The sequence below is a fragment of the Drosophila eugracilis genome, unplaced genomic scaffold (assembly GCF_018153835.1).
Source record: "Drosophila eugracilis isolate 14026-0451.02 unplaced genomic scaffold, ASM1815383v1 contig_445, whole genome shotgun sequence".
Lineage (NCBI taxonomy): Eukaryota > Metazoa > Arthropoda > Insecta > Diptera > Drosophilidae > Drosophila > Drosophila eugracilis.
This window is the reverse complement of record NW_024573311.1, coordinates 2,138,168-2,162,195: the sequence shown is the minus strand read 5'-3', so window position 1 is coordinate 2,162,195 and position 24,028 is coordinate 2,138,168. Positions and strand designations below refer to the sequence as shown.

Sequence of the window (24,028 nt, the reverse complement as noted above, 5' to 3'; positions counted from 1 at the left end):
TAGTGTTACGGAATGTCTGCATGATTATAAACTAATTTTTAAAAAACTGAAAAGTATCAAGAAAATATGATTTATTTTCGATACATAAAATACTTTTAGTCTACGAGCAATCAAATAATTTATTCTGGTTCAAAATAAAATGTCATCTTGTTGTGATGTTTCCATCCAGTATATAAAGTATATAAATTCTAGAGTAGACTAATATAAATTTCCCCTTTTTAATAAAAAATAATACTGCAACAGTCAGTATTTTTAAAATAAAAATGTTTAGCAATGATGAAATTCTTCCAACTGAAACCAAATAAAAGTTACGAATTTTTGAGTTTTAAAAAAATTTTATTAAAAGGTTTTAACATCACAAGGGTAATGATTCATTACATAAGGCAAACATTATTATTGCGCGATAATTATGTTTTTAGTTACTAAACACAGGAATACGGATTTGTAGCATCTGAAAAACCATAGAAATTCGAGATTAAAAATAATGCACCCTTGTTTGGCGTCTTAGTGTGTCACCTTGCTAGTTTTATCGAATAGAGCCTGGGCGCGATCTTGCTGCAGACGGTAGTTGACAAATTTGTCAAACACATAGCCATGTCTGAGGGATTCCACTAGGATACGATCCTCGCCAACATCAAGATTAACCTCATGCGAAGAAACCTGCGAAGTAAGTTGGTAAATTTTCTGTTTATAAACTTTCTGGATTTTTATTCTACTAACGCAGTTTGGAAGGTAAATCTCAGCGTGGATTTCATCAACTTTATCGTCCCGAACTCGGGCGCGAAGCTTGTACTGCAACTCCGACATTCTCTCTCCTAATTGGCGGCTATTCCTTATGGCTGCAGCATCCTTTTCGTTGATCTCCTGCACCAATTTTCCAGAATTATCTGGTTTCACTGCCGTATTCTGGTTTCTAACAGCAACCGGATCTCCAGGTGCGGGCTGAGCCCTTTGAACATCATCATTGCGCACGCGATGAGACACCAAGGTGCCAATGAACTTGCGATTATTAAGGATAATAGTCTTATCCATGTTGAGCTGCACATTGTACTTTTCGCTGAGAGCTTCAGCCACAATTTGCATAAAGAAATTGTTGAAAAGCTGGGATTTCTGTGTCTTAACCAGAAATTTTGGATTGATGGCAATATCGCACACATCGACTGTTTTATCGGAACGATCCTTGGTATGTCTTGGCTCTGAGATGCTCATGGGTACTCGATATGATCCTGGTGTAGTGGATTCTAATATGGCAATCAGTTCCTCCTCGGTGACATCTTGAGGTGCTGGAACTTCCGTAGCTTGGCACACATTAATGAAGAATTTCTCGTCGCTATTCAACTTAAAACTCTTCACACAGATTCCTAAGGAGAGGGCAAGGAATGGAAAAACGGATAAAATTATTAAAGTTTAATATAGTAAAAATTTAATATAACAAATAAGTTTTATGTCGATTTAAGCGTAGTTCTCCATTGTAGAAGCAAAAAGCATTTATTTATTCGATTAATTCCATATACAGTTTAAAGTATAGTTGACAAATTTTTGGGCTACGTTTCCTATTCATTTATGATTTCAAGTGAGGATAGATTTTATTATGATCCGGCCAAGCGATTTCACTTATTGCCTAGAAATATAAACAAAATAAGTGTATTAGTTGAATAGTTTTATATGTAAAAGTAAAGCCATCTGATCAAACGGTTATAATTCATATTACTTTTACTTAATATCTGAGTAGTTTTATCAAAATTATAAAAACTTGTGATCAGTTGCTTTTATTGCTGACAAAACTTTCACACCCACCTTGAGCTCATCAAAAGCTTGCTTGGCAAGCCAGTGAAAGGCGGGATTCTTCCAGACTCGTACAATGGATTGAAATTCCTTTTCATTATTCAAATTTTTTGGCGTTGGATGCTTTAGTGTGCCGTGGTATCTCTCCCAAAGGAACAACATGCTGCGGATCTTGTACAGCCATAAGTGATTCGGAATACCACGAATTAAGTCCTGTAATTCCTGCATTTGCTCTTCAGACAAATTTGCGAGGAAGTTTTCGTTCATCAATTGGAAAATCGAACGCATATCACGGTAATGGTTGAAAGTATTCCTCAGCAGACCCATGTGACCTTGTTTGAATATGTGGGTGATCACCTGGTCGGTGATCTTATTACCAGCGGGCGCAAAGTGGTTGCGAACACTACGATCACCGAACTTCTCGAGGTTTTTGTTAATTTCGTTGCCGCACCACTTGTAATCCTTCCACCAGGCACGCCAGTCCTTGTAGTTATTGGTCCTATATACCTTTGTCCACTCTTTGCGGAGCTGGACGCGTAACTTCCTCGCAGGGCTCTGAACATTGAACTTGGACTGTGTATCAGATCGGTTTGAGTCCAGAGAATCTGTATCAGACATCTCCTCTTCATCTTCTTCGTCATAAATATCGCCATCGTCAGTGGCATAAATGTTTGTGTTGTAGATAGGAGTTTGCTCGAAGAAAGTGACCGCGTAGGATTCTTCCTCTTCTTGTGGAAGTTTAACGCGATTGGTCATTATATAGGGCAGACGAATTCCGCCTATAATAAAGTTTCGGCTTGTGTTCACTTTCCGGCGTTTCGGGTCGGAATTTTTAGCACGATTTGGAACTCCTAATTCTACGGACTCCGCATCTCTTTTTTGTCCTGCAAAATTGAATAGGCTTTTTATATTTTGAAGGGATTTTCGTCTATTTGGGAATGCAAACCAAAAAAGGAGTCCTGGTGTTTCTGGTATTCCTTATATTTTAAACCCGATTATTTTTCAAAAAATTTCATAAAAATGTATACCGTTTGTATCATTGCTTCAGTTTCGAATCCAAGAAAGTGTTTTCTATCCAAAAAGTTTCGTTAGGGAAACTATTTAAATGGCTATTCTAACCATTAAGAAATCTACAAAATTTTCTGTTAAGAGCCAAATTAAAAAAAAAAACCGTTTGCATTCCAGGCTACATGTAAATGTAGGTGTAAAATTAATTTGCAGAACCATTTCATTAAATTAAGTACAAGAAGGATAGCTTTTAGAAAGTTCTCAATTGGTTCGCATTAAGTTTGGTTTTTATAATGAATTTAAAAACGTATCCCTTACCAGCGCGTGGCTTCGCCATAGCCGTAATGTTCTTAGTTGCCTGCTGACCAGATCTTGTTGGATCAGGATTTGTGTTCCTGGCAAGGTTTTCCGGTTGATTGGGTTTGTTTTGAGTCGTCACACGACTGTTGGGTTTTCCATCACGGCCTTGGTTTAAGTTCGGTCTTCCTTGGTTGGGACCACTAGAAGTTTTACGAGTTACTTGATTCGTTGAAGTATTTGGCCGGTTTTTATATGGACCATCAGAAATCTTGGTTGCGTTACGATTTCCAGAAATGCGTTGACTCGAATTAGTTCTGCTTTGATTTGGACCGCCAGCATTGGCAAGTCTTTTAGCATTTGGAAAGTTACGTCTGTTTTGGTTGGGCCCAGTTTGTCTGCTAGGAATGGGATCTCCAGATTGTCGGTTATTGAGGTATCGATCTCCAGAATCTGAACCTCGTTCATACTGATTAGATTGAATATGGTCATTTGAGCCTTGGAATGTGTCATCTTCCCCATGTGGAAAGCGTTGGATGTCAACGCCACGTGAAGAGTTGTTTCGCTGATTGAAGTTGTCACTTAAGTTGCGCCGATCGATTTCTCGATCGAACTGGCGCCTATTGCCGTCAAAGTTGCGATCGCGTCCATATGCATTACGAGCATTGTTGCTATGTTCCCGGAAATTGGGTTGGTTACCCATAGAGTCGTGCTGCTGTCCACGAAAATGTTCATCGTTGATAGTATCACCATCTATATCATCAATGAAACAAGGATCTTCAAGGAAATCATCATTGAAGTCTCGTTCAGCAACAAAATTTCTTTCATTAGCTTCAATCCAGTCCGTGCGACAGAGTGTGATTTGGTTATTATTAACAATGCGCTGATAATTGCGACCAGTTTGGGTTCTGCGATTGTTTTCGTTCATATCGTCAATATCTTCGTTATTAAAATGCTGCTGATGTTGTAGGTGATTGTCAGGCAAAACAAATCTGTCTCCAGACATTTGAAAGTTTTCACCAATATTGCTACGTTGATTAATTATAGAATTTCTATCCAAGTTGTGCTGTTGTTTTGGAACGAAATTCTGAGTATCAGATCCACGATTGTGGTTTGTCCGAGAGTTGCTGAAGTTTGAGGGCTTACCTCTGTTTGCCATTTGACCACGATTGTTGGTGTTTCGATTTGATCCCTGAGGATATTCATTCTGTTTGTTGAAATTATATTCCTCGGGATTTGTATTTCGGTTAAATTTTGGGTTTTGCATAACGGTTAATTTGATTTCCTTGTGGATAATCATCGATGTTTGGTTGATCGTCCACATCCATCTGATTAAATTCGTCATTGCTAATATTACGATTATTTCGATTAAACTCAACACTGTTGATATTACGATCATTTTGATGAAACTCATCATTGAAATCATTACGATTATTTCCCTGCGAATAATTAGGATTGAAGTCCTGCTGATTCGCATTACGATTATTGCGAAAGTTTCTATTGTTATTCGCATTTCGGTTATATTCTTCAGCACCCACAGTAGCGTTTGAATTTCTGTTAGAGCGATTAAATTCCTGCGGATTCACGTTCCTATTGGGACGATTAAATTGCTGAGCATTTGAATTTTCATTTCGATTAATTTCCGGTGCATTTCGATTAGTCCGATTAAATTCCTGTTGACTGACATTACGATTATTACGATGGAATTCTTGGGGATTCGCATTTCGATTGTTGTTTCGATTAAATCCTTCAGCATCCCGATTACGGTTGATGGGACCATTTACGGGTCCAGAATTCTTATTGATTGGCCCCCGTATCGGTTGATGGTGTTCAGCAAACCGCCGACTGTTGTCTCTCGGCGGTTGCTCTTGATGGGTGTTATTTTGATTACCAAAGTTGTTACTTCGATTGTTTCGATTGAATTCTTCAGGATTTCCTCTGGGGTTACCGCGATTGACGTCACGAATTGGTCCAGAATTTCTATTATTTGGCTCCCGCACCGGTTGACGCTGCTCCACAAATTCCTGAGTGTTGTTTCTGCGGCCTTGGATGTTGTCCTGCCTCGGACGATTCCTCGGACGTGATCGGTCATTATTTCCCGGGAAATTAGCCTGGTTATCGTTCCAATCGATGTTCCGCGGCGGCGAAGGAGTGCGAGGACGTGATTGACCACCGCCTGGGTTCTCCACCGCCTCTTCGATTGATCTCAGCACCTCCTTATCAACCACGTCCTGATGATCATCACCCAGCTCAACACTAAGGCGGTACCTCTGTCGCTGGAATTGGCGCAGGTTGAAGTTGCGCTTCGCCAGGGAGTTAGCCAACATACGACTGGCGCCCAGCTCGCGTAGAAACTGACGTCGATTGTCCAGTTCGATGTTTCCTAATTTCATGGTACCACATGAAATCAGAAATTTAGAAAATCAGACACGTTTTGGGTTAGAGCCTTGTCACGTTTTGCAGACCATTATTCCAATCTTATCTACTCGGCAATAATAATAATAATAATTTGTGCAATGACATTTAAAAGATTTTATAATTTACGATGCAAAAGTGTTAATTGAAAAAAAAAAAAACTGTTTATTAAACCAATATCAGAATTATCGGATTCATTGTTGGTTTAAATAAAATAAATGCAGGCCCCACATTTTGGAAGTAAAATGGGAAACTAAATTCAAATGCATTAATACTTAATTGCCTTTTTTGTCGGTATCAAATTGCTGACTCAGGTTGATGGTTGGTGTTTTTGTCAATCTATGAAAGAATCAAAGTCACTATCTAATATTTTAATTTTAACATTTGCACACATTGATTAGATAAACAATGCTATCAATTTTATATATAAAATTTCAAATATTCAATGAAATTTTTTTTCGATTCCAGTAACTTCTAAGAGTATTTTATTTTGATTCCAACACATTGGCTTACACATATGTATATAAAATATAAATATGAAATCAAATCGAACCGAAATGATAAGCTACTAAGGAACCCTTGGTCTCACGTACAAACAAATCGAACAGTAGGTGGTCATGCTTATAACAAAAACTTGTAGAATTCAAGACCAAACACCCATTAAATCCTCCAAATTTGGTAAGCTATCGTTATCATTTTCGACGTCTTCTGTTGCTCTTGAGACAACAAAATGCTTAAGAGTGCTCCACTCTGTGTGCTTTTTTGCAACTCTGCGAGCTTTACACGCGGTCAAAATAATTTCACCAGAGCCGGAAAGTCCCATAATATTGTTCATAGAGAGCGAGAGATATCTCCCGGTATCTGAGGGTTACTTTTTCTGCCCAAACATTGTCTAGTGAGAGGGAACCTTTATTGGGTTAATTGATCGGGGAAACCGTTGACAAGAGCGAAGTCAAACGTTTTATACTGGTATATATACTCTTGTTTTATGGGGTTTTCTCCCTCTCTCTCTCTGTGGCGGCTATTATCTCATTTTTGTTTTGGGGAGAACGGCTGGGCAAAACAAATAAGTTTGTTCGCAGCGCTTGGCTCGAATTCAGTTGCCTTTTTAGCTCGTTACGAGCCGGTTGTTCGTCGATATTTTGTGCTCTACTGTTGCTATTGCTGTCCTCAATCCATCCAAAACCGATCCAATCCCAACCGCTTCGATTCTATTCTCTCCGATCTGTTCGAATCGCAGCGATTTTTTTTCAACGTCGAGGTAATTATAAGTGACATTTCAGTCGCATTGATACCATCGTCCATTGTTGCTTCTGATGGTATTGTTGTTGTTGGAGTCCCCCAAAGCGGAACAAGTTTGTGTGTGTGCGTGCGTATCTATGTGAATATGTATCTGTATTTTTCGTTGTGGGTGTGAAAGTATCTTTGCCGTAAAATTGTGAAATTTTCGTCGAGTATCAGAGAATCCCGCGCAAACATTCCTCAAAATAAAAAAAATGGGTGATTCACTAACAAAATTGTTTGATAATAACAATTAGTGTTTTGTCATGCTTGTAGCGCGATTATTTAATTGATAAAAACAGTGTGTAATTGGTGTGAGCAAGGTTGATTCTTAAATTCAAATGAAATCAAATGACAATTGAAATAAATAGCTTCGTGGGTTTTACTGTAATTACTGTTGCAACTGCTGACGTCAGAGGCCATGAAAGTTTGTAGTCTATAGTTTCGACAGCTTCTGCCATCACGATGATAATCAGTTCAGAAAAAAGAAGGCCCTGAAGCTATTGAGGCAAAGAAGCAGCAGCAGCAGCAACAAGTAGAGCAAACAAGTGTGCGATAAGCAACTATATAAGGATTACTGCAATTCATAACCGGAAAACAGAATTACGACAAACACAATAGAAGAGTCTAGTATATGGTACCGATAAGGTTCAGCCGTGGGGGCCACCGATAAAGAATTGCTTATAAAAAGCATTTTCGCTATAGGGAAGTTCCTTCTTTTTCGGAGTTTTCACTTGGCTGAAAATGCAGCAAAGTCAGCTCCTTATCGCTCTGCATTCATTAAGACAACAACTGTCAAGTGTCGTTAATATATTGTAAATAAATCACGTTTGTTTGTCGGTGCTAAGAAAAGCGTGTAAACAATTTATGCCGGCAGGCTAAGATCCAGAGAAAACAAATAAAGTGTCATGTTAAAGTGAGAGAGAGAGTATAAGTTCAGCCGGAGAAAAATCCGGCGTGCTTTTTCCTTGGATTTTATCGAAGAGTCAAGAGATCTCGTTTTCATCTCATCGTGACTTAGCGCTTTTGTAGTTTGTTGAGAGAGAAATTTCGCGTAAGACTAAAAACAATAGACTTTTGAGCAATTGATTATTACATTTACTGGCGATTTTTGTCTTCGGATTGTTGTGCTTATATAATCGTTGCTGCTGCTTGGCGGAACAGGTTTCGCCATTAATTATATCTAACTTAAAAATACCCGTTTGTGCCGTGCTAGAATTTGATCTAAAGCCGCATGTTTTAAGCACATGCGTAAACAGGCAAACAAGTTTTTAGCGCCCATAAAATGTGACTAGCCCAACGCCTCTAACAAAATTCGCAGCTCCGGTCAAGATTAGCTCCAAGTTTGTCTTTCTTCTTTTTGTTTCTATTGTGTAAATTAGTTCTTCTTTGAGGCGGGAAAACTTGTTTTCGTTGCATATTTGTCATTGGCAATGACCAATCGGTGGACAATAAACTATCGCTTCAAGTGGGCGCGATGAGACCTTCCACGAAGTGGCCCTGAGCACGTAAACACTTATCTTTGCATAGCACACAATTACGATGGGCTAGATTACAAACTATACTGCCTGACCCTTTTAACCCACAAATGACGCCTTCTTTGATTTTACTAGAATAATTGGTAAACAAATATATTGGATATAGTTACTTGCATTAAAAAACTTATAATTGATTAAAAAGTTTACGCTGAATAATTATTTACTGATGAGATCTCTGAAGATAATTACAAAGAGGATTTAAATTGTGAAAATTTTTATTATCTCTAATGGCATTTGCTTTAAAAAAGCTATTAATAGATTGCATAGAAAAAATGTCTTTGTATTCTTAATATTGATGAAATTTAATCAAATTCCATATATGTACGTTTTTGTGCAATACAGCAAATGTTAATAGACAGTAGCTCCTGACTTTAAACACAAATATCTTTTAAAAAAGGACAGATTATATAATACTATTTAAATAAGCAAGGCATTTGAGGGTTAAAATTGGTTATGACTCGTTTCCCTTTCGCATTTGAAGTGCTACTTATTTCATTGTGTGTATAGCTGCGCTCACTGATCTCGGGCTACCCCTTCGGCTTATCGCGGATTCACTGTACTGAACGTGTAATCGACAGCGACGTGAGATGCTTATCTGGTCGACATGGTTTCGTACTCGCAGAGATTATGGGACGTTGGTATTGGGCACACAAGTGTCATGCAGCTCATAAATATATTGTCATGCCTAGCCGGCTAGAATCTCCCGGATTCTACGTTTCACCGGCAGCGATTTTGGTAGCCTGTGAAATTCCGGTTTTTGCTATGGACGGCACTCACCTGGGGTCGGCTGTACAATTATCGAGTCCCGCGGTGGAGCCTTTTGCTGGCCACTTCCGCCTGGATTAGCACCTTCGAAGAACTGGTTAATGTTGTCCTCAAACTCGTTCTGCATTAATAGATATACAAAAATATAAAATGAATGGTTTTTGGTGCTCTCTTCATCGTCTTTCTTCATTTTCTTACCCGCACAAAACGCAAGTTCTGATCGCGAAAATTGTCGTTGCCCTCAATGAAATTTGAGCGACGCGACATTTTGACTCAATAAAACCAAAGCAAATCTCGAATTAATAAATATGGAATGATATTTTTGTGCTTTTTGACGAGCAACAAACAAAATTTTTATTTCTTACAAAGGAGCTGCCAACTCGGTTTAAGAATGTCTAGTGTGGCATTTGGCAGAAAGGGATATTATACCAGAACGCATTTAAAAAATACTAGAATCTAATATCGTGAAGATGTTAAGTATCGTTATTAATCACCTATGGCAAAAAGGTTTTCACATTAATAAAAATTTAAATTCATAATAACAATAATAATGATAAAGAAAGAGTTCATGTTATATAAATTATTAAACATATATAAGAAATACAAATTAATCACGGCTATCTCACACCCACTGTGTCATTAAATACTAGAAAAGTACCATTGTTAGGACACACCTCTTCCCACTGTTGCGATTAGCGGTTGTTGTAGTTGTGTGGCTTGGGAAGGAACAGCTGTTGGCCGGAAAATATAGACCCGTTTGTTTCTTTGCTGCTTTACAGTTACCACATCGCCCGATATAGCTATATTCATAACCCAGTTGCACGTGGAAGAGGTTGTCGAGAAGACGAGTGACCATGGCGGAGGACACACTTTCGCCGATGGACAGATTCTGCGGCTCCACATTCTGGGTAAGTGCATTATCAGTTGAATGAGGGTCAGAAACTATAGGGTTTCCATTCTTCACCATTCTTTCACCTAAAAGAACTCAACGGAAACATGGTATACCACCGATCCTGACTTCACTCCATGCTTTGAGCAGACGGCTCTGGTCTGGACGCCCTGCGCCTTTTACTGGGTATTCGTAATTTTCGACTTCTATTACCTGAAAGCCAGTCTGGATAGGAATATACCATGGAACAAGCTAAGCGTAAGCAAGGCCTTGGTGAATCTCGGTCTGCTGGTCATCACTGCCCTGGATTTGATTATGGCTCTAATCAAGAAGGGCGGTGACTCTGAGCTGCCCCTCTACGACCTGGATGTTTGGGGTCCCATCATCAAGTTCGCCACCTTCTTGCTGATCTTCATATTCATCCCGCTGAATCGGAAGTATGGCGTGCAGACCACGGGCTGCCAGTTCCTTTTTTGGTTCTTGCTTACCGTGCTATCAATTCCTCGCTGCCGCACTGAAGTTCGGTTGGAGGCTGATCGCCAGGATATCCTAAACTCTGATCAGCCCACCAAACCAGACTTCTCCTGGGAGGAGTATCAGTTCGCCAGCTTCTTCATCTTCTTCACCTTCACCTGTATCATGCTGATCCTGAACTGCTTTGCGGACGGCATGCCCAAGCAAACCAAGTACCAGAGGGGCGAGAACGAGATTCCGGAGCTTTCGGCCAGTTTCCTATCTAGGATTACCTATCAGTGGTTCGATAGTATGGCCCTGAAGGGCTACCGCAATCCGCTTGAAGAGAAGGATCTGTGGGACCTGAGGCCCCAGGACAGCTGCTCCGAAGTGATGCCAATCTTTGCCCACCACTGGAACCAAAACGTGCGCAAAAACTACAAGAGCAAAGCCCGTGTGGAACCTAAAGCACAGTTCAGCAATGGAAATGTGACCTTTGAGAATCCCCATGGTGATAAGAATGGCCGCAAAAAGGGTATGGCCAGCATTATGCCGCCCATCTACAAGTCCTTCGGAGGCGTCTTCCTTTTTGGCGCCCTGATGAAGTTATTTACCGACGTCCTGACTTTTGCCCAGCCACAAGTCTTGAGCTTGATCATTACTTTTGTTGAGGCCCAAGAAACAGTAGCGGAGCCCGAGTGGAAGGGTATCTTGTACGCCGTCTTGCTCTTCGTTTTGGCCGCTGCCCAAACCTTCATTCTGGGTCAATACTTCCACCGCATGTTTATTGTCGGTCTGCGGATCAGGACGGCTTTGATCAACGCCATTTACCGCAAGGCCCTGCGCATTTCTAACTCTACCAAAAAGGAGTCCACCGTGGGCGAGATCGTCAACCTGATGGCCGTGGATGCCCAGCGTTTCATGGAGTTGACTACTTACCTAAACATGATCTGGTCGGCGCCTCTGCAGATCGGTCTGGCTTTGTATTTCCTTTGGCAGCAATTGGGACCGTCTGTGCTGGCCGGTCTGGCTGTGATGATTATCCTGATTCCCGTTAACGGAGTGATTGCAAGTCGCATCAAGACCTATCAGATTAGGCAGATGAAGTACAAGGACGAGCGTGTTAAGCTGATGAACGAAGTCCTGAGTGGCATTAAGGTGAGTAATCTTAGGATAAGGATTACATTTTGAGAGAGGGATTAACTTAATTATATTTGTATTCCTAACAGGTCCTCAAGTTGTACGCCTGGGAGCCGAGTTTCGAGAAGCAAGTGTTGGACATCCGTGACAAGGAGATTGCGACTCTGCGATCCACGGCCTATTTGAACGCGGGAACTTCGTTCCTTTGGTCCTGCGCCCCCTTCCTGGTAAGATATGCCAGCCCTGCAGGGCTCTGTGGCCATCGACATTTCTTTACAGCTGACTGAGATGAGTTGGACGTATAACATTGGACTAATCTGGCAAATATATGTACTTCGTGTCTGAACAATCCAAGGTTTCCTTAACCACGTTCGCAACTTACGTGCTAATCAGCGAGGCGAATCAGCTGAGCGTCGAGAAGGTGTTAGTCTCAATCACCCTCTTCGACCTCATGAAACTCCCGCTGACCATCCTGCCTATGCTGAGTGTTGACATAGCCGAGGTACGGCAACCATGATGACGATGGAATAACAACCTCTTCGGCTATGGTGCATCTCTGCCTCTCCTTTATCTCCATCAAGTTCAAAACAAGGATCAAGAACAACCATTTTTAGCAATGCCTTAAACGATATTGTGTATTATCTTTTAGGTTTCATTAGTCACATTCGCCACTTACGTTTTAATCGATGAAAATAACGTGCTTGATGCCACCAAAACCTTTGTCTCATTATCATTATTCAACATTCTCCGTTTTCCGTTAACAATGTTGCCCATGCTGATCACCAACCTGGTGCAAGTAAGTTATGCTCGATTGCAATACCAAATACTACCACTTTAGTCGATCACAGTGGGGCTGTTGGGATTATATATTCATAAACACCTCTTGATAATCCCCAGCCCCACTGTGATCGCCGATTTTGTGCCGTTTTGTGATTGTGATTTATGTTTATTTACTCAATTTTAATTCTTTTTTAGCCAAAACACCGAAAGATATCCTTATAACCAAAGTTCTCCCTTCCTTTATTCTTTCCTTGTATTCATTTTTATCCAGTTTAAATTTACATCATCTCATTCATCTGGGATTTAAAGTTGTCCGAACCAAACCAAATCCGATGTTTCATAGACAAGGTGGTGGGGTACTTTTTCCATCCGTTTCAATGGCAACCATTTGTTGGGGTTTTAAATATGCCCTTGCAGAGGGCATTTGAGTGGGATTTAATTATAGACAATGATGAAGTCATGAATATTTGTCTGTTTGTTATAAAAGAAATAGGTCATCAAAAGAAATATAAGTTTAAAAGAAGTTTACCTTATATCATTCGTAGCTCTTTTTTATTCTTTAATAACCTTTTCACCCTCTACGGTAATCTTCCAAATTAAAAAGATTAACCAATCCCCATTTATATTTTTTCGTTCTGCAGGGGTATATAAAACCCTCGGCAGACACCGAGGATATTCCTCATTCATTCAGTTTTGGACTATTACATTTTTCCCATCTCCCACATATTTTTCCTTTCCCAAATCTTTTACTAACGTATTCAGTGTATCAAAATAACATATATTGTGCAAACTATTTTAACCGATTTCCCATTTTCCATGTGCGAACGAATAGACGCAAGTTTCTGTGAATCGTATAAATAAGTTCCTGAACAGTGAGGAACTGGATCCCAACAGTGTCCTCCACGATTCCTCAAAGCGTAAGAAAATTAAATAAAATTCTAGAGATATAATTATTAACTCGTTTAATATACTTACAGCTCATCCCATGAGCATTGAGAATGGCGAGTTCTCCTGGGGCGATGAGATCACGTTGCGCAACATCAACATTGAAGTGCACAAGAGCAGCCTGGTGGCCCTCGTTGGTACAGTGGGCTCTGGCAAGTCATCTGTGGTTCAGGCCTTCCTTGGTGAAATGGAGAAACTTGCGGGCGTTGTCAACACCGTGGGCAAGTTGGCCTATGTACCTCAACAGGCGTGGATTCAGAATGCAACGGTGAGGGACAACATCCTCTTTGGACAGTCCTACGACCGGAAGCGCTACAACAAAGTGATCGACGCCTGTGCCCTGCGTGCCGATATCGACATCCTGTCGGCGGGAGATCTCACGGAAATCGGTGAGAAAGGTATTAATTTGTCAGGTGGCCAGAAGCAGCGTATCTCGTTAGCTCGCGCCGTGTACAGTGATGCCGATCTCTATCTGCTGGACGATCCTCTAAGCGCCGTGGACGCTCATGTGGGCAAACACATATTTGAGGAGGTGATCGGACCCAAGGGCATGCTGGCCCGTAAATCTCGTGTGCTGGTCACCCACGGCGTTACTTTCCTGCCCCAGGTAGACAGCATATACGTAATGAAAATGGGTGAAATCAGCGAAAGCGGCACATTCGATCAACTGGTTAAGAACAAGGGCGCCTTCGCCGACTTCATCATCCAGCATCTGCAGGATGGCAATGAAGAGGAGGAGGAGCTTAACCAGATCAAGCGTCAGATCTCCAGCACCGGAGATGTCCCTGAGTTGCTAGGCAGTGTCGAGAAGGCCATTAAGTTGGCGCGCACGGAAAGCTTGTCGGATTCTATGTGAGTATTATGGATTCATATTTTATCTTTTTTTATCTGGGGATTCTAAAACACTCGACTAATTCCTTTACTATTTCATCCTTAGCTCCGTTACCTCCGCTGATAGTTTAATGGGCGGAGGAGGAAGTCTCCGTCGACGGGCCAAGCGTCAAAACTCCCATGATTCTGTGGCCTCCGCTGCTTCCCTGAAAAAGAAGCAGGAGGTCCAAGGCAAGCTGATTGAAACTGAGAAATCACAGACTGGTGGTGTGGAGTTCGCCGTATACAAGCATTACATCAAGAGCGTTGGCATCTTCCTGTCGGTGGCTACATTGGTACTTAACTTTGTTTTCCAAGCCTTCCAAATTGGCTCGAATCTGTGGCTTACACAGTGGGCAAATGATCAGAACGTCGGAAATGACACTGGCCTCAGGGACATGTATCTGGGTGTTTATGGTGCCTTCGGATTCGGTCAAGGTAAGTCCATTGTGATTCGATTTATTTATTAAAATCTTCGTTTGAAGTTATCGTTGTTTCATGTTCGTTTTGTCCATTTTGTTTTCTTAGTTTTAGTTTGCTTTAATTGTTTTATAATTTTATTGCACGTTTTTTTAGCTTTCTTGTTACGTTTTTATGTTTTTTCTGTTATTTAAATAAGAATTAAGATGGTTTCAAAAATACATTTTCTAAAGGATAAAAGGCATTATTTGTATTAGAAACTAAAGTCATTACCATAACTACTTGAAATAATATTCAAATTTTCAAACTTTTTCCGCATTTTAAAATCTTTTATTCGTTTGAAACCATCTTCTAGAACATAAACTATAAACTATTTTATGTTTGGTTTGGGGTCTTTTTTATGTTTTGCTTATTTGATTGCTGCTAAATTTGCCATCAAGAGAACACATGCTGCTCAGCTACCAGTAGGCGGTTTCAACTATCCTTAGCCCCTGTCTTCTAATACTAACTAAGCTTATCACAAGCGCAAGCAAAGCACACAAACTAAAAGCACTAACACCTCAAACCTATAAATCTTTAAAATACTGCACGCTTACCAACCCGGACACAAAAGGCTTTCTATATTAATAAACGCTATTAATATCAGTCCTCTACATGTAGATTATACTACACGAAAATGTTTTGAGAGGCGATAATCATATATTGATAATCGATAAAAAGTGATCGATGTTATCGTATATCAGAGCATTGCACTTAACCCACTTAACTAACAGTTCTCCTTTTGTGCGTGTATGTTTGTGTGCGTAAATGTATTGCATAGCCAATTAATACACTTTGTGAATACCTACCGACCCTTTCTAATGTACAAACACCAAAATTATCGACCAATAATCGGTAAAATCGAAACAAAACTTGGAAAATTCTAGTCGTGACGCATTTCTTCCAATCCCTCGCCGTCTCATTGGGTTGTCTTAAGTGCTCGCAGATATTACATCAAACTCTACTGTACTACAACCTTCGCTGGCCGATGGAGCTTTTCGACACGACACCGCTGGGACGAATTGTCAATCGATTCTCAAAAGATATCGATACAATTGATAATATCCTGCCACTCAACATTCGTATCGTCATCATGCAGGCATTTATGGTAATTTAATGGATTGGGACCATATGCATTAACGAATGCCAAAAAATATTAATCCATGCACGGCATTAAGTAGTCAACCAGGGAAATCTAATCATTCTATGTATCATGGTTCTGATGGTCTGGCTCATCATATATAACCACATACTAATATTTAAAATATTACCCATAATTATGTTCTTCTGTGCTCTTTATATTCATATCCAATGATCTTTTTTTCATTTTGGAAAACAATTTAAACGAATTTTAAGTAAAAAAAAGAGCACGGCTGAAGATCTTTCGTCGGCGGGCAAGAGGTTTTTGTGGCGGTATCTGGTCACTAATTGTTGTACCCGTGTCTTCGCTCTCTCTGAAGTTGTTTCAGGGTATCTATCCACCCTGATCCTCTCGCTGGGCTGCGTTTATAGTGCCCGATTCATGCACAACGTCCTGCTCCATGACACTCTACGTTGGCCCATGGAAATGTTCGACATAACACCTCTAGGTCGGGTTGTCAATCGTTTTTCCAAGGACGTAGACACAATTGACAATACTCTCCCACTCAACTTACGAGTCGTCGTCCTGCAATTTTTTGCGGTAATACACCAAACAATACATTTCAATCTTAAAATTCCCAGCCATATCCTGTCAGCTGAGTAGGTCAGTTATTTTCTGTAGGTTGTCTCATAGCTTAATAAAGTGTTTTGTCCCTGCTTTCGCCACGTAATTCAATTAAGTTTTGGTTAAGAAAAGATTAAAATAAACTATTTAACTTCCAGTTGCCTCATACTTCTTTTGCTCTCTCACTTTGGCCCTTGGGTGCATTTATTGCTCCAAGGCCTTACACGAGAGGCTCCTGACATTTGTATTCCGCTGGCCCATGGAGCTGTTCGATACCACTCCCCTCGGCCGTATTGTTAATCGGTTCTCGAAGGACGTCGATACGATCGACAATGTCCTACCGATGCTTTGGCGCGTGGTCATAAGTCAAGCGTTTGCGGTAAATGTCTATTCTATATAGAAAGAGCGTTTCAAAACTGTAAGGCAGCGAATTTAGTAATTTATCTTTTTAAATAGATTTCCGAAATAGTTAAATAATTTTTATATCTTAGCTGACCTATTAGTATGAAACGCTCTGTTCAGATTACACATAAGTTTTCACATCAATGTTGCCCAAAGAATTTGAATCTCAAATCAATAGTTTTAGATTAGGTTAAAGGCTAAGACAAGAACTCTTATAGGGAATGGTATAGTTTATTGCAGTATAATTAAATTTCTTCTCTTCAGACTTTATGATTATACTTACTAACTTCTTTTAATTGGCACTATCCCAATAAAAGTCTTCCCCTGCCGCACAAATGCTAAAGTAAAATACAAAATAATCCTATTTGGCACTAACCCCAACGTTCTATGTTGTGTATATATATTTAAAGTGTATAGAATTACTCACTAACTCTCTGGGGGCTTACACCAACAAAAGCATGATTAGTTGAATCTTAAGTTTTTCCCTTAGAAAGATAGTTTTCTTTTAGCCTCCGATTAAAACCGATTTACGTTACATGCAGTGCTATCCAAGTATTTGTCGGGGCTGGCTTTAGCCATCGGAGGACTTCATAGCTCAATGAATGTATTCAACCAACTGCTGAGAACTGGCCTCAGATGGCCGATGGAATTGTTCGATACGACACCACTGGGTCGCATCCTAAGTCGCTACTCCAAGGATATCGATACGGTTGATAGCGTGCTGCCAGCGATAACCGTACAGTTGTTAAACACCTGCTTCGGGGTAAAGATTGATTCTTAACCTTCCAACCTCCATCACAGCCCGATGAAATCGGGAAAAAGCTTAGATACCTAATGCCTGAAAATCCTAACAAAAGCATCATTCTACTAACGAATACTACTACCCAAAACTGTACACTCTTATAATTTACGAAATCTTTAATCTTTTAACCTCCATCCTTTTTAACCTCTTCCCACTCTGCCCAACATTGATTACAAATCCCAAACCATAATCATCCCTTTACCTATCATCTAATAACTTACCGTAGAAGTTTATGCTGAATTTCATTTGCCTTTTATTTTGGATCAAAGCGCCTTTACTTGATATCTGATTCATTATTTGCCTGTCCATAAATTAGAAACAATATTTACTGGATGTGTGAGTTGTGTGCGCTAAGACCCGAAAGGGGAACTGAAACCATTTTAGTTTAAGCCCAATCCTAATCTGGGGCTATGGTGAAAACACACTCTGCAGATTTACTAGTCTCAGAGCCTTAACTTTAAGGTTTCTTTATAAGTGGGAGCTGTCATTACGCTTCGGTTGATCGAATTACGATAGATGATAATGTAGGAGATCGCCTCATTCAGTCAGCCATCCAATTGAATTGAATTTCCCATGAAATTTATCAAGTGCCTGTGGGTACACCTGTTCCGCCTCTTTCACCTTTCCGATTGTCCCAGGTGTGCTAGCCTACTTTGCGGTGGTCATCGTCTACCTGGGCGGCTTCCAGGCGGCAAAGACCATCCACAATGAGCTGCTGGCCGTCATAATCCGAGGCTCCGTGTGCCGCTTCTTCGATATCACTCCCATCGGGCGACTCTTGAACAGTTTTAGCGGCGATATGGATGTTGTCGACGAAGAGTTGCCCGCCACCATGGATTCCTTTATGACCTTTATCTTTATGGTATTTGCATATTTCATTACCCCAACTTATTTGTTTTTCAGTATTTTTTCTCTTTCCTTTATTTTGTTATTATTGATTAATAAGTTATAAATGATAACTTTTGATTTGTAGCTATACAAGAGTTACGGTTTGTACTTGCATAACTTTCGTTGTAGAAAGATTTTTCCCGAAGTTTTCACTCATATCTCTCTAACATTAATAATATCTCTTTATCCCATTTGAACTGTTTCCCTCTCTTTCTCTAATGCCCATTGAATCAAGTTAGGGCTTTGCAATTACGGCGCCGCCATTTCACTTTTCACAGCTACCTTACACGCCTCATCTAGAGTATTCCATCGACTTTTTAACAACATCATGCACTGTCCCTCTGAGTTTTTCGATATCACGCCCAAGGGTCGGATATTGGATCGCTGTTCAAACGATATCAACTGTTTGGACTTGGTAATGCCGCTTAATATAAGAATGGTCATGAGCACGGCCTTTCAGGTAATCTCTTCATGTAAACTTAAAAGGACAGTTTTTTATACTTTTGATAATTTGTAGTTTTCAAAAAAAAAGATAGAATCAGTTAGCATGATCGAAAAATCGACATTTAATTTTAGTTTTTAGGCTACCATTACATTCTTCAGTTTATTTCAAAGTTTCACTGATTTTCAGATAATCTAAAAAAATGTCCAATGATTGATTTGTATTGTCCTAAAAAGAATCCTTAACCTAATATTATAAGTAGTTTGTCTCCTAACCCTTGTCCTTAAACCTGTCTTTAGTAAGCCATAAATTATATTTACAAAGTTTGTAAAGTCCCGTCCAGCACTTATAAGATTTCACTTCGATATCCCAAGTCTTTAGCTATATAGCCAGTGTGGTTATCGTTTACCTGGGTGCCCTCATCGGCACTCGGAAAATATTCGTCCAGCTTTTTTGGCCACATTATGCATGCCCCGCAAGCCTTTTTCGACATAAAGCCCCGGGCACGTATACTCGATCGTCTGGCAAACGATATATACAAGTTGGATGTGGTATTGCCAGAACTAATACGCGTATTTAACTCGCAAGTGTTTCGGGTACGTTCGCTGTAACTAACTAACAATCAACAAGAATATATTGAAAACTAATCTTTAACTAACAAATGTTATGATTTTCATTGTATAAAACTCTCGGCTCGTAGCAATTTGAGGCTTTCTCCGGCATTCCACATTCTCAGATGTAGTTTGTAAATATATATAGTTGGATCAACGGGGCGGGCGCATGTTGTAATTCTCGTTCACTTCTAATCTCTTAGGTTAAGATTATTTTTCCTGTGGTTGTCTGCCCTCTCTTGGGAATCGCATATAGATAGCCTAAAAGCTCGATAAAACAAAAGAATTTACTGAAATTTTAAGAAGTTTTCGTACAAATAAACAAGTCTGTAAATTAGAATGTTGATTATAAAGCTTAATGCTACGATCCTATAACCTTAATAAATAAAATATATTCAGTAAATAATTTGTTTTGAAGAGTAAGCCAACCCCGTATCCATTTAGGGAATTGGCTAGGCAACATCTTTACGATTATCCTACTCGAATAGCCTTTTTCGAGCATCGATTTCAGTCAATTCGAATAACTAGATGTGAAATTTAATTCTCCATCCATACTGAATTGCCTAATCGCAGGTTTCACGTCATTCTTTTCGGACCTGGCTCCTGCTCTGGGCAGTTTGCATGCCGCGAAAGTCCTGCACTCGATGCTCCTCGAAAGTGTGCTGAAAGCACCAATGACCATGTTCGATACCACGCCGGTGGGTCGCATCCTGTCTCGATTCTCGAAAGATGTTGAATCGGTTGACCAGAAGATGCCACAGGTCATTAATGATTGCATTTGGTGTGCTTACGAGGTAATTTCACAGCACTAGGCACTAGGAACCGTCTTCAAATTGCTACAAAAAGTGTATACACATCGGCAGTAATCCCCCCAGTGGCATTAACCAAACAACTAACTAGTCCAGATTAATCTTCTCATTGGCGGCGCCTCATGAGTGACCCTCCCCTATTCCTTATTTCCAACATCATCAAATTAAAAGCGTTCGATCCAAAAAGAAGGCAAATTTCATTTCAAATTTCCTTTCATCATTTTTTCCTATTAACCCCCTGCATATCGTCGCACTCTTATTCGATCTTGTTACCCTGAACAGCGTTAATTTACATTGCTATTTTGCTATTGGCTAGGTTCTGGCTACCATTGTGGTTATTAGTTTGTCAACGCCGATTTTCTTGGCCGTGATCGTGCCCATTGCCTTGCTGTACTACTTCGCCCAGCGCTTCTATGTAGCCACTTCGCGCCAGTTGATGCGTCTGGAATCCGTCTCCCGATCCCCCATCTATTCTCACTTCAGCGAAACTGTCACTGGAGCTTCAACTATCCGTGCCTACAATGTGGGAGATCGGTAAGATTTCTCTATTGTGAAATGTATTCATATAATTTTTATTCTGTTATTAATAAACCATTTTATTACTTCAGTTTTATCGAGGAATCTGATGCCAAGGTGGACAAGAACCAGGTCTGCAAGTATCCCTCCGTGATTGCCAACCGTTGGCTGGCCATTCGTCTGGAGATGGTGGGAAATCTGATCATTCTGTTCGCTTCGCTCTTCGCCGTCTTGGGAGGTCAAACCAATCCCGGCCTGGTGGGTCTGTCAGTGAGCTATGCCCTGCAGGTGACCCAAACCCTCAACTGGCTGGTGCGCATGTCTTCCGATATCGAGACAAACATAGTGTCCGTGGAGCGTATTAAGGAGTATGGTGAGACGAAGCAAGAAGCTGCTTGGGAATTGGAGCAGGACAAGAGCAAGCCCAAGAACTGGCCACAGGAGGGACGCGTCGAGTTCCAGAACTTCCAGGTGCGCTATCGCGAGGGTCTGGATCTGGTGCTACGAGGAGTTAGCTTCGACATCAAGGGAGGCGAAAAGGTCGGCATCGTTGGTCGCACAGGAGCCGGTAAATCCAGTCTTACGTTGGCCTTGTTCCGGTAGGAAACCATTTCCATTTTGAAGTTTAGATTATCCTAAAAAATTATTCATTTCCTTTCAGAATCATTGAAGCCGCCGGTGGTCGCATCTCAATTGATGGCGTGGACATTGCCACTATGGGTCTGCACATGTTGCGTTCCCGTCTGACAATCATCCCACAGGATCCTGTGCTCTTCTCCGGTTCGCTGCGCATCAATCTAGATCCTTTCGAAATTAAAACCGATGACGAGATCTGGAAGGCTCTGGAGCTGTCTCATCTGAAGTCCTTTGTAAAGAGTTTGGCAGCTGGTCTGAACCACGAGATTGCCGAGGGTGGTGAGAATCTGTCGGTCGGTCAACGCCAGTTGGTTTGCTTGGCACGTGCTCTGCTACGTAAGACCAAGGTCCTGGTACTTGATGAAGCCACCGCAGCTGTGGATCTCGAAACAGATGATTTGATTCAGGTGGGTGTCAAAAATATAGGCAAAAATTATAAAAAATATACTAAAATTCAATTATTCTTATAGAAAACTATCCGCACGGAGTTCAAGGAGTGCACTGTCCTGACAATTGCCCATCGCTTGAACACTATTTTGGATTCGGACAAGGTAATCGTGTTGGACAAGGGTCAAATCACTGAGTTTGCCTCTCCCACGGAGCTGCTGGACAATCCCAAATCGGCATTCTACAGTATGGCCAAGGACGCCAACCTAGTTTAAGATCCACGAATGTCAACTTGAAACTCTACGAAACTCAAATGGAAGAGTGTGTGCCCCAACAACAAAAGAACCCATAAGAATATAGATGTACGAAAAGAAATTCAATGAAAGGTAGCTTTAAGCCATTTGGCACTGACAACTGGCAGTCGGAAAATGCTCTACCTCATGGCTAGGACAAGTAACTATGAAACAAAGCAAACAAACAAAGCAAAGAAAACAATAACCAGAAGAAATTAGCAAATACCAACTGATTGTTCATTAGCCTAAGAGAAATTATTCAAGCCAGTTGCGCCTTCGTTGGTAGCTCTATTTTCGTTTTTAATATGTATATGTATTTACATAGTCAAGTGTATTTTTCTATTGTCTATTGTACTTAGTTTTTTATGTAACAAAAAGAAACCGATGTTAGCAGACGTAAAACGAGGACGATAAGTCCACGAATGAAATGAACTTTGATGATTGCCACATATTTATGTATGTACTTAAATTTAAAAAAAAAATGTAAAATGAGAATGATACCCAAAACTCACTCAAGAATTTTTTGCCTTCAACTGATAAGATCAGTAAGAGAAATGGTCAGCGTAGTTAAATCAATATATTAAAACTTTTGTAAAATGTACTTACTTAAATCAAAAATAAACAAAGGGGATGAATAATCCTCAGGAAATCCCAAGTGAAACTTTTGATGTTTTTTTATTTGGCTAACTGTTTATGGTTTCTTGTTTTAAAAACTGAAAATTTGTTTCAGTGATAAAAGAAGCTTTCCATTATTGAAAGTCCTTTTTGGTTTGAGCCTTGAATTTTTAGCTTTCTGAAAAAGCTTTCATTATATATCCTTATACTGCTTTTTATAGTTACCTACGCAGTCGCATTCAACTCCTTACATTTAGCAAGACTATTATATTTTTTAAATTTTTCAGCAAGATACATCTTTGAGAGAAATCAGAAAGGTTTTTACATACCTTAGGTACTTATATAGAATATGCAATATTACTTATTTTTAAAATACATGTTAATGTAATGATTCCTTAAAACTAAAATTGCCAAAAATAGGTTGGAGTCAGTCACTTTCACTTTTAATTTCACAATTGCAAAGTTAAGGACGTAACTTAACCTTAGCTTTCAAATCAAATAACTAAGACAAAAACAAAAGCAATAGTGTTGTCATTTTAGAAATCCTTGCAACTTTTCGGTTTTGCCTTTGACAGCTTAAAGCTTTAGCCTCAAAATTTTGCCTGACTAATGTGTCAGTGGACGGGCCATAAATTATATTTATAAGCCTCGAAAAGCAGTCGAAACTGTTTGGAGACAATTTCCAGCCACTTATTACCCATCCACCTTGAGATATATGTATTTATTTTAGATATTTGCTGGGAGCCACCCACGGAAAATGAGCATTCCATTTGTCTTTATTTAGGCGCGCACACAAAATGGTTGCTTGGAGGCTGCATTTATTGACAATAAACAGGTCATAAATTACGTATTGAATGGTCTGAGAATTGTTGTTGCTTCCAAAAATTTCCAAAAAATATATATATATGTACACAAAAAATGAATGTCCTTGGACAAGCTTTAGTTTGTTTTTGGCACGACGAAACGAACTTCAAAGTGAAAGTTGCAAGGCCTTTGTTTTTCCGCTTTTTGTGGGGAACTTTTTGGGGGCGTGGCAGCGGAATGCACTTGAAAACAAAAAGCGTAAAGTTATTAAAGGTTTTGTGTGCGCTTTGTGTGCCCGCTTTCATGTCACTTACACTTTTGGCCATGTTTCAAAGCCCCTTTTAGCCAGCCCCTTCGCTGGCTTTTATGTGTGCCGGCTGGTCTTTCACTTGGTAATCTTGGCAACGCCTTTTGCATACATCTCGACGCGGGTTTGGGAACTGGGGAGCCCAAAACTTCAAGCGTGCGGCAAATTCAATTTGAAAATTTCAAA

General features: G+C 40.1%; 3 protein-coding genes across 6 annotated transcripts; 1 reads left to right on the top strand and 2 right to left on the bottom strand.

The window, feature by feature from the left end:
• Positions 1-315: 315 nt before the first annotated feature.
• LOC108104071 (PIH1 domain-containing protein 1) lies at positions 316-9,472 on the bottom strand. The gene is made up of 5 exons (XM_017209951.2): positions 9,288-9,472; positions 9,102-9,210; positions 721-1,361; positions 517-660; positions 316-451 (listed from the first exon to the last, which is right to left on the bottom strand). Exons 1-5 carry the CDS (start codon positions 9,354-9,356, stop codon positions 416-418), a joined length of 999 nt encoding a protein of 332 aa, XP_017065440.2. The 5' UTR covers positions 9,357-9,472; the 3' UTR covers positions 316-415.
• Positions 4,226-6,507, bottom strand: LOC121530265 (GATA zinc finger domain-containing protein 14-like). Its single transcript, XM_041819097.1, has one exon. It carries the CDS (start codon positions 5,481-5,483, stop codon positions 4,338-4,340), a length of 1,146 nt encoding a protein of 381 aa, XP_041675031.1. The 5' UTR covers positions 5,484-6,507; the 3' UTR covers positions 4,226-4,337.
• LOC108104069 (multidrug resistance-associated protein 1) lies at positions 6,597-22,777 on the top strand. Of its 4 annotated transcripts, XM_017209930.2 has the most exons (13): positions 6,597-6,766; positions 9,869-9,997; positions 10,072-11,589; positions 11,661-11,798; positions 12,221-12,367; positions 13,184-13,268; positions 13,329-14,148; positions 14,234-14,604; positions 18,173-18,396; positions 20,601-20,818; positions 20,893-21,399; positions 21,462-21,843; positions 21,907-22,777. In XM_017209930.2, the coding sequence occupies exons 2-13, from the start codon at positions 9,944-9,946 to the stop codon at positions 22,096-22,098; spliced, it is 4,656 nt and encodes a 1,551-aa protein (XP_017065419.2). In that variant the 5' UTR covers positions 6,597-6,766; positions 9,869-9,943; the 3' UTR covers positions 22,099-22,777. The 4 variants fall into 4 exon arrangements, with proteins under 4 accessions (XP_017065419.2, XP_017065427.2, XP_017065425.2 ...); XM_017209938.2 differs by lacking the exons at positions 6,597-6,766; positions 18,173-18,396; positions 20,601-20,818; ... (1 more) ...; positions 21,462-21,843; positions 21,907-22,777 and adding exons at positions 18,662-18,882; positions 20,049-20,257 and having other exon boundaries at positions 9,769-9,997; XM_017209936.2 differs by lacking the exons at positions 6,597-6,766; positions 18,173-18,396; positions 20,601-20,818; ... (1 more) ...; positions 21,462-21,843; positions 21,907-22,777 and adding an exon at positions 19,239-19,459 and having other exon boundaries at positions 9,769-9,997.
• The last annotated feature ends 1,251 nt before the right edge of the window (positions 22,778-24,028 follow it).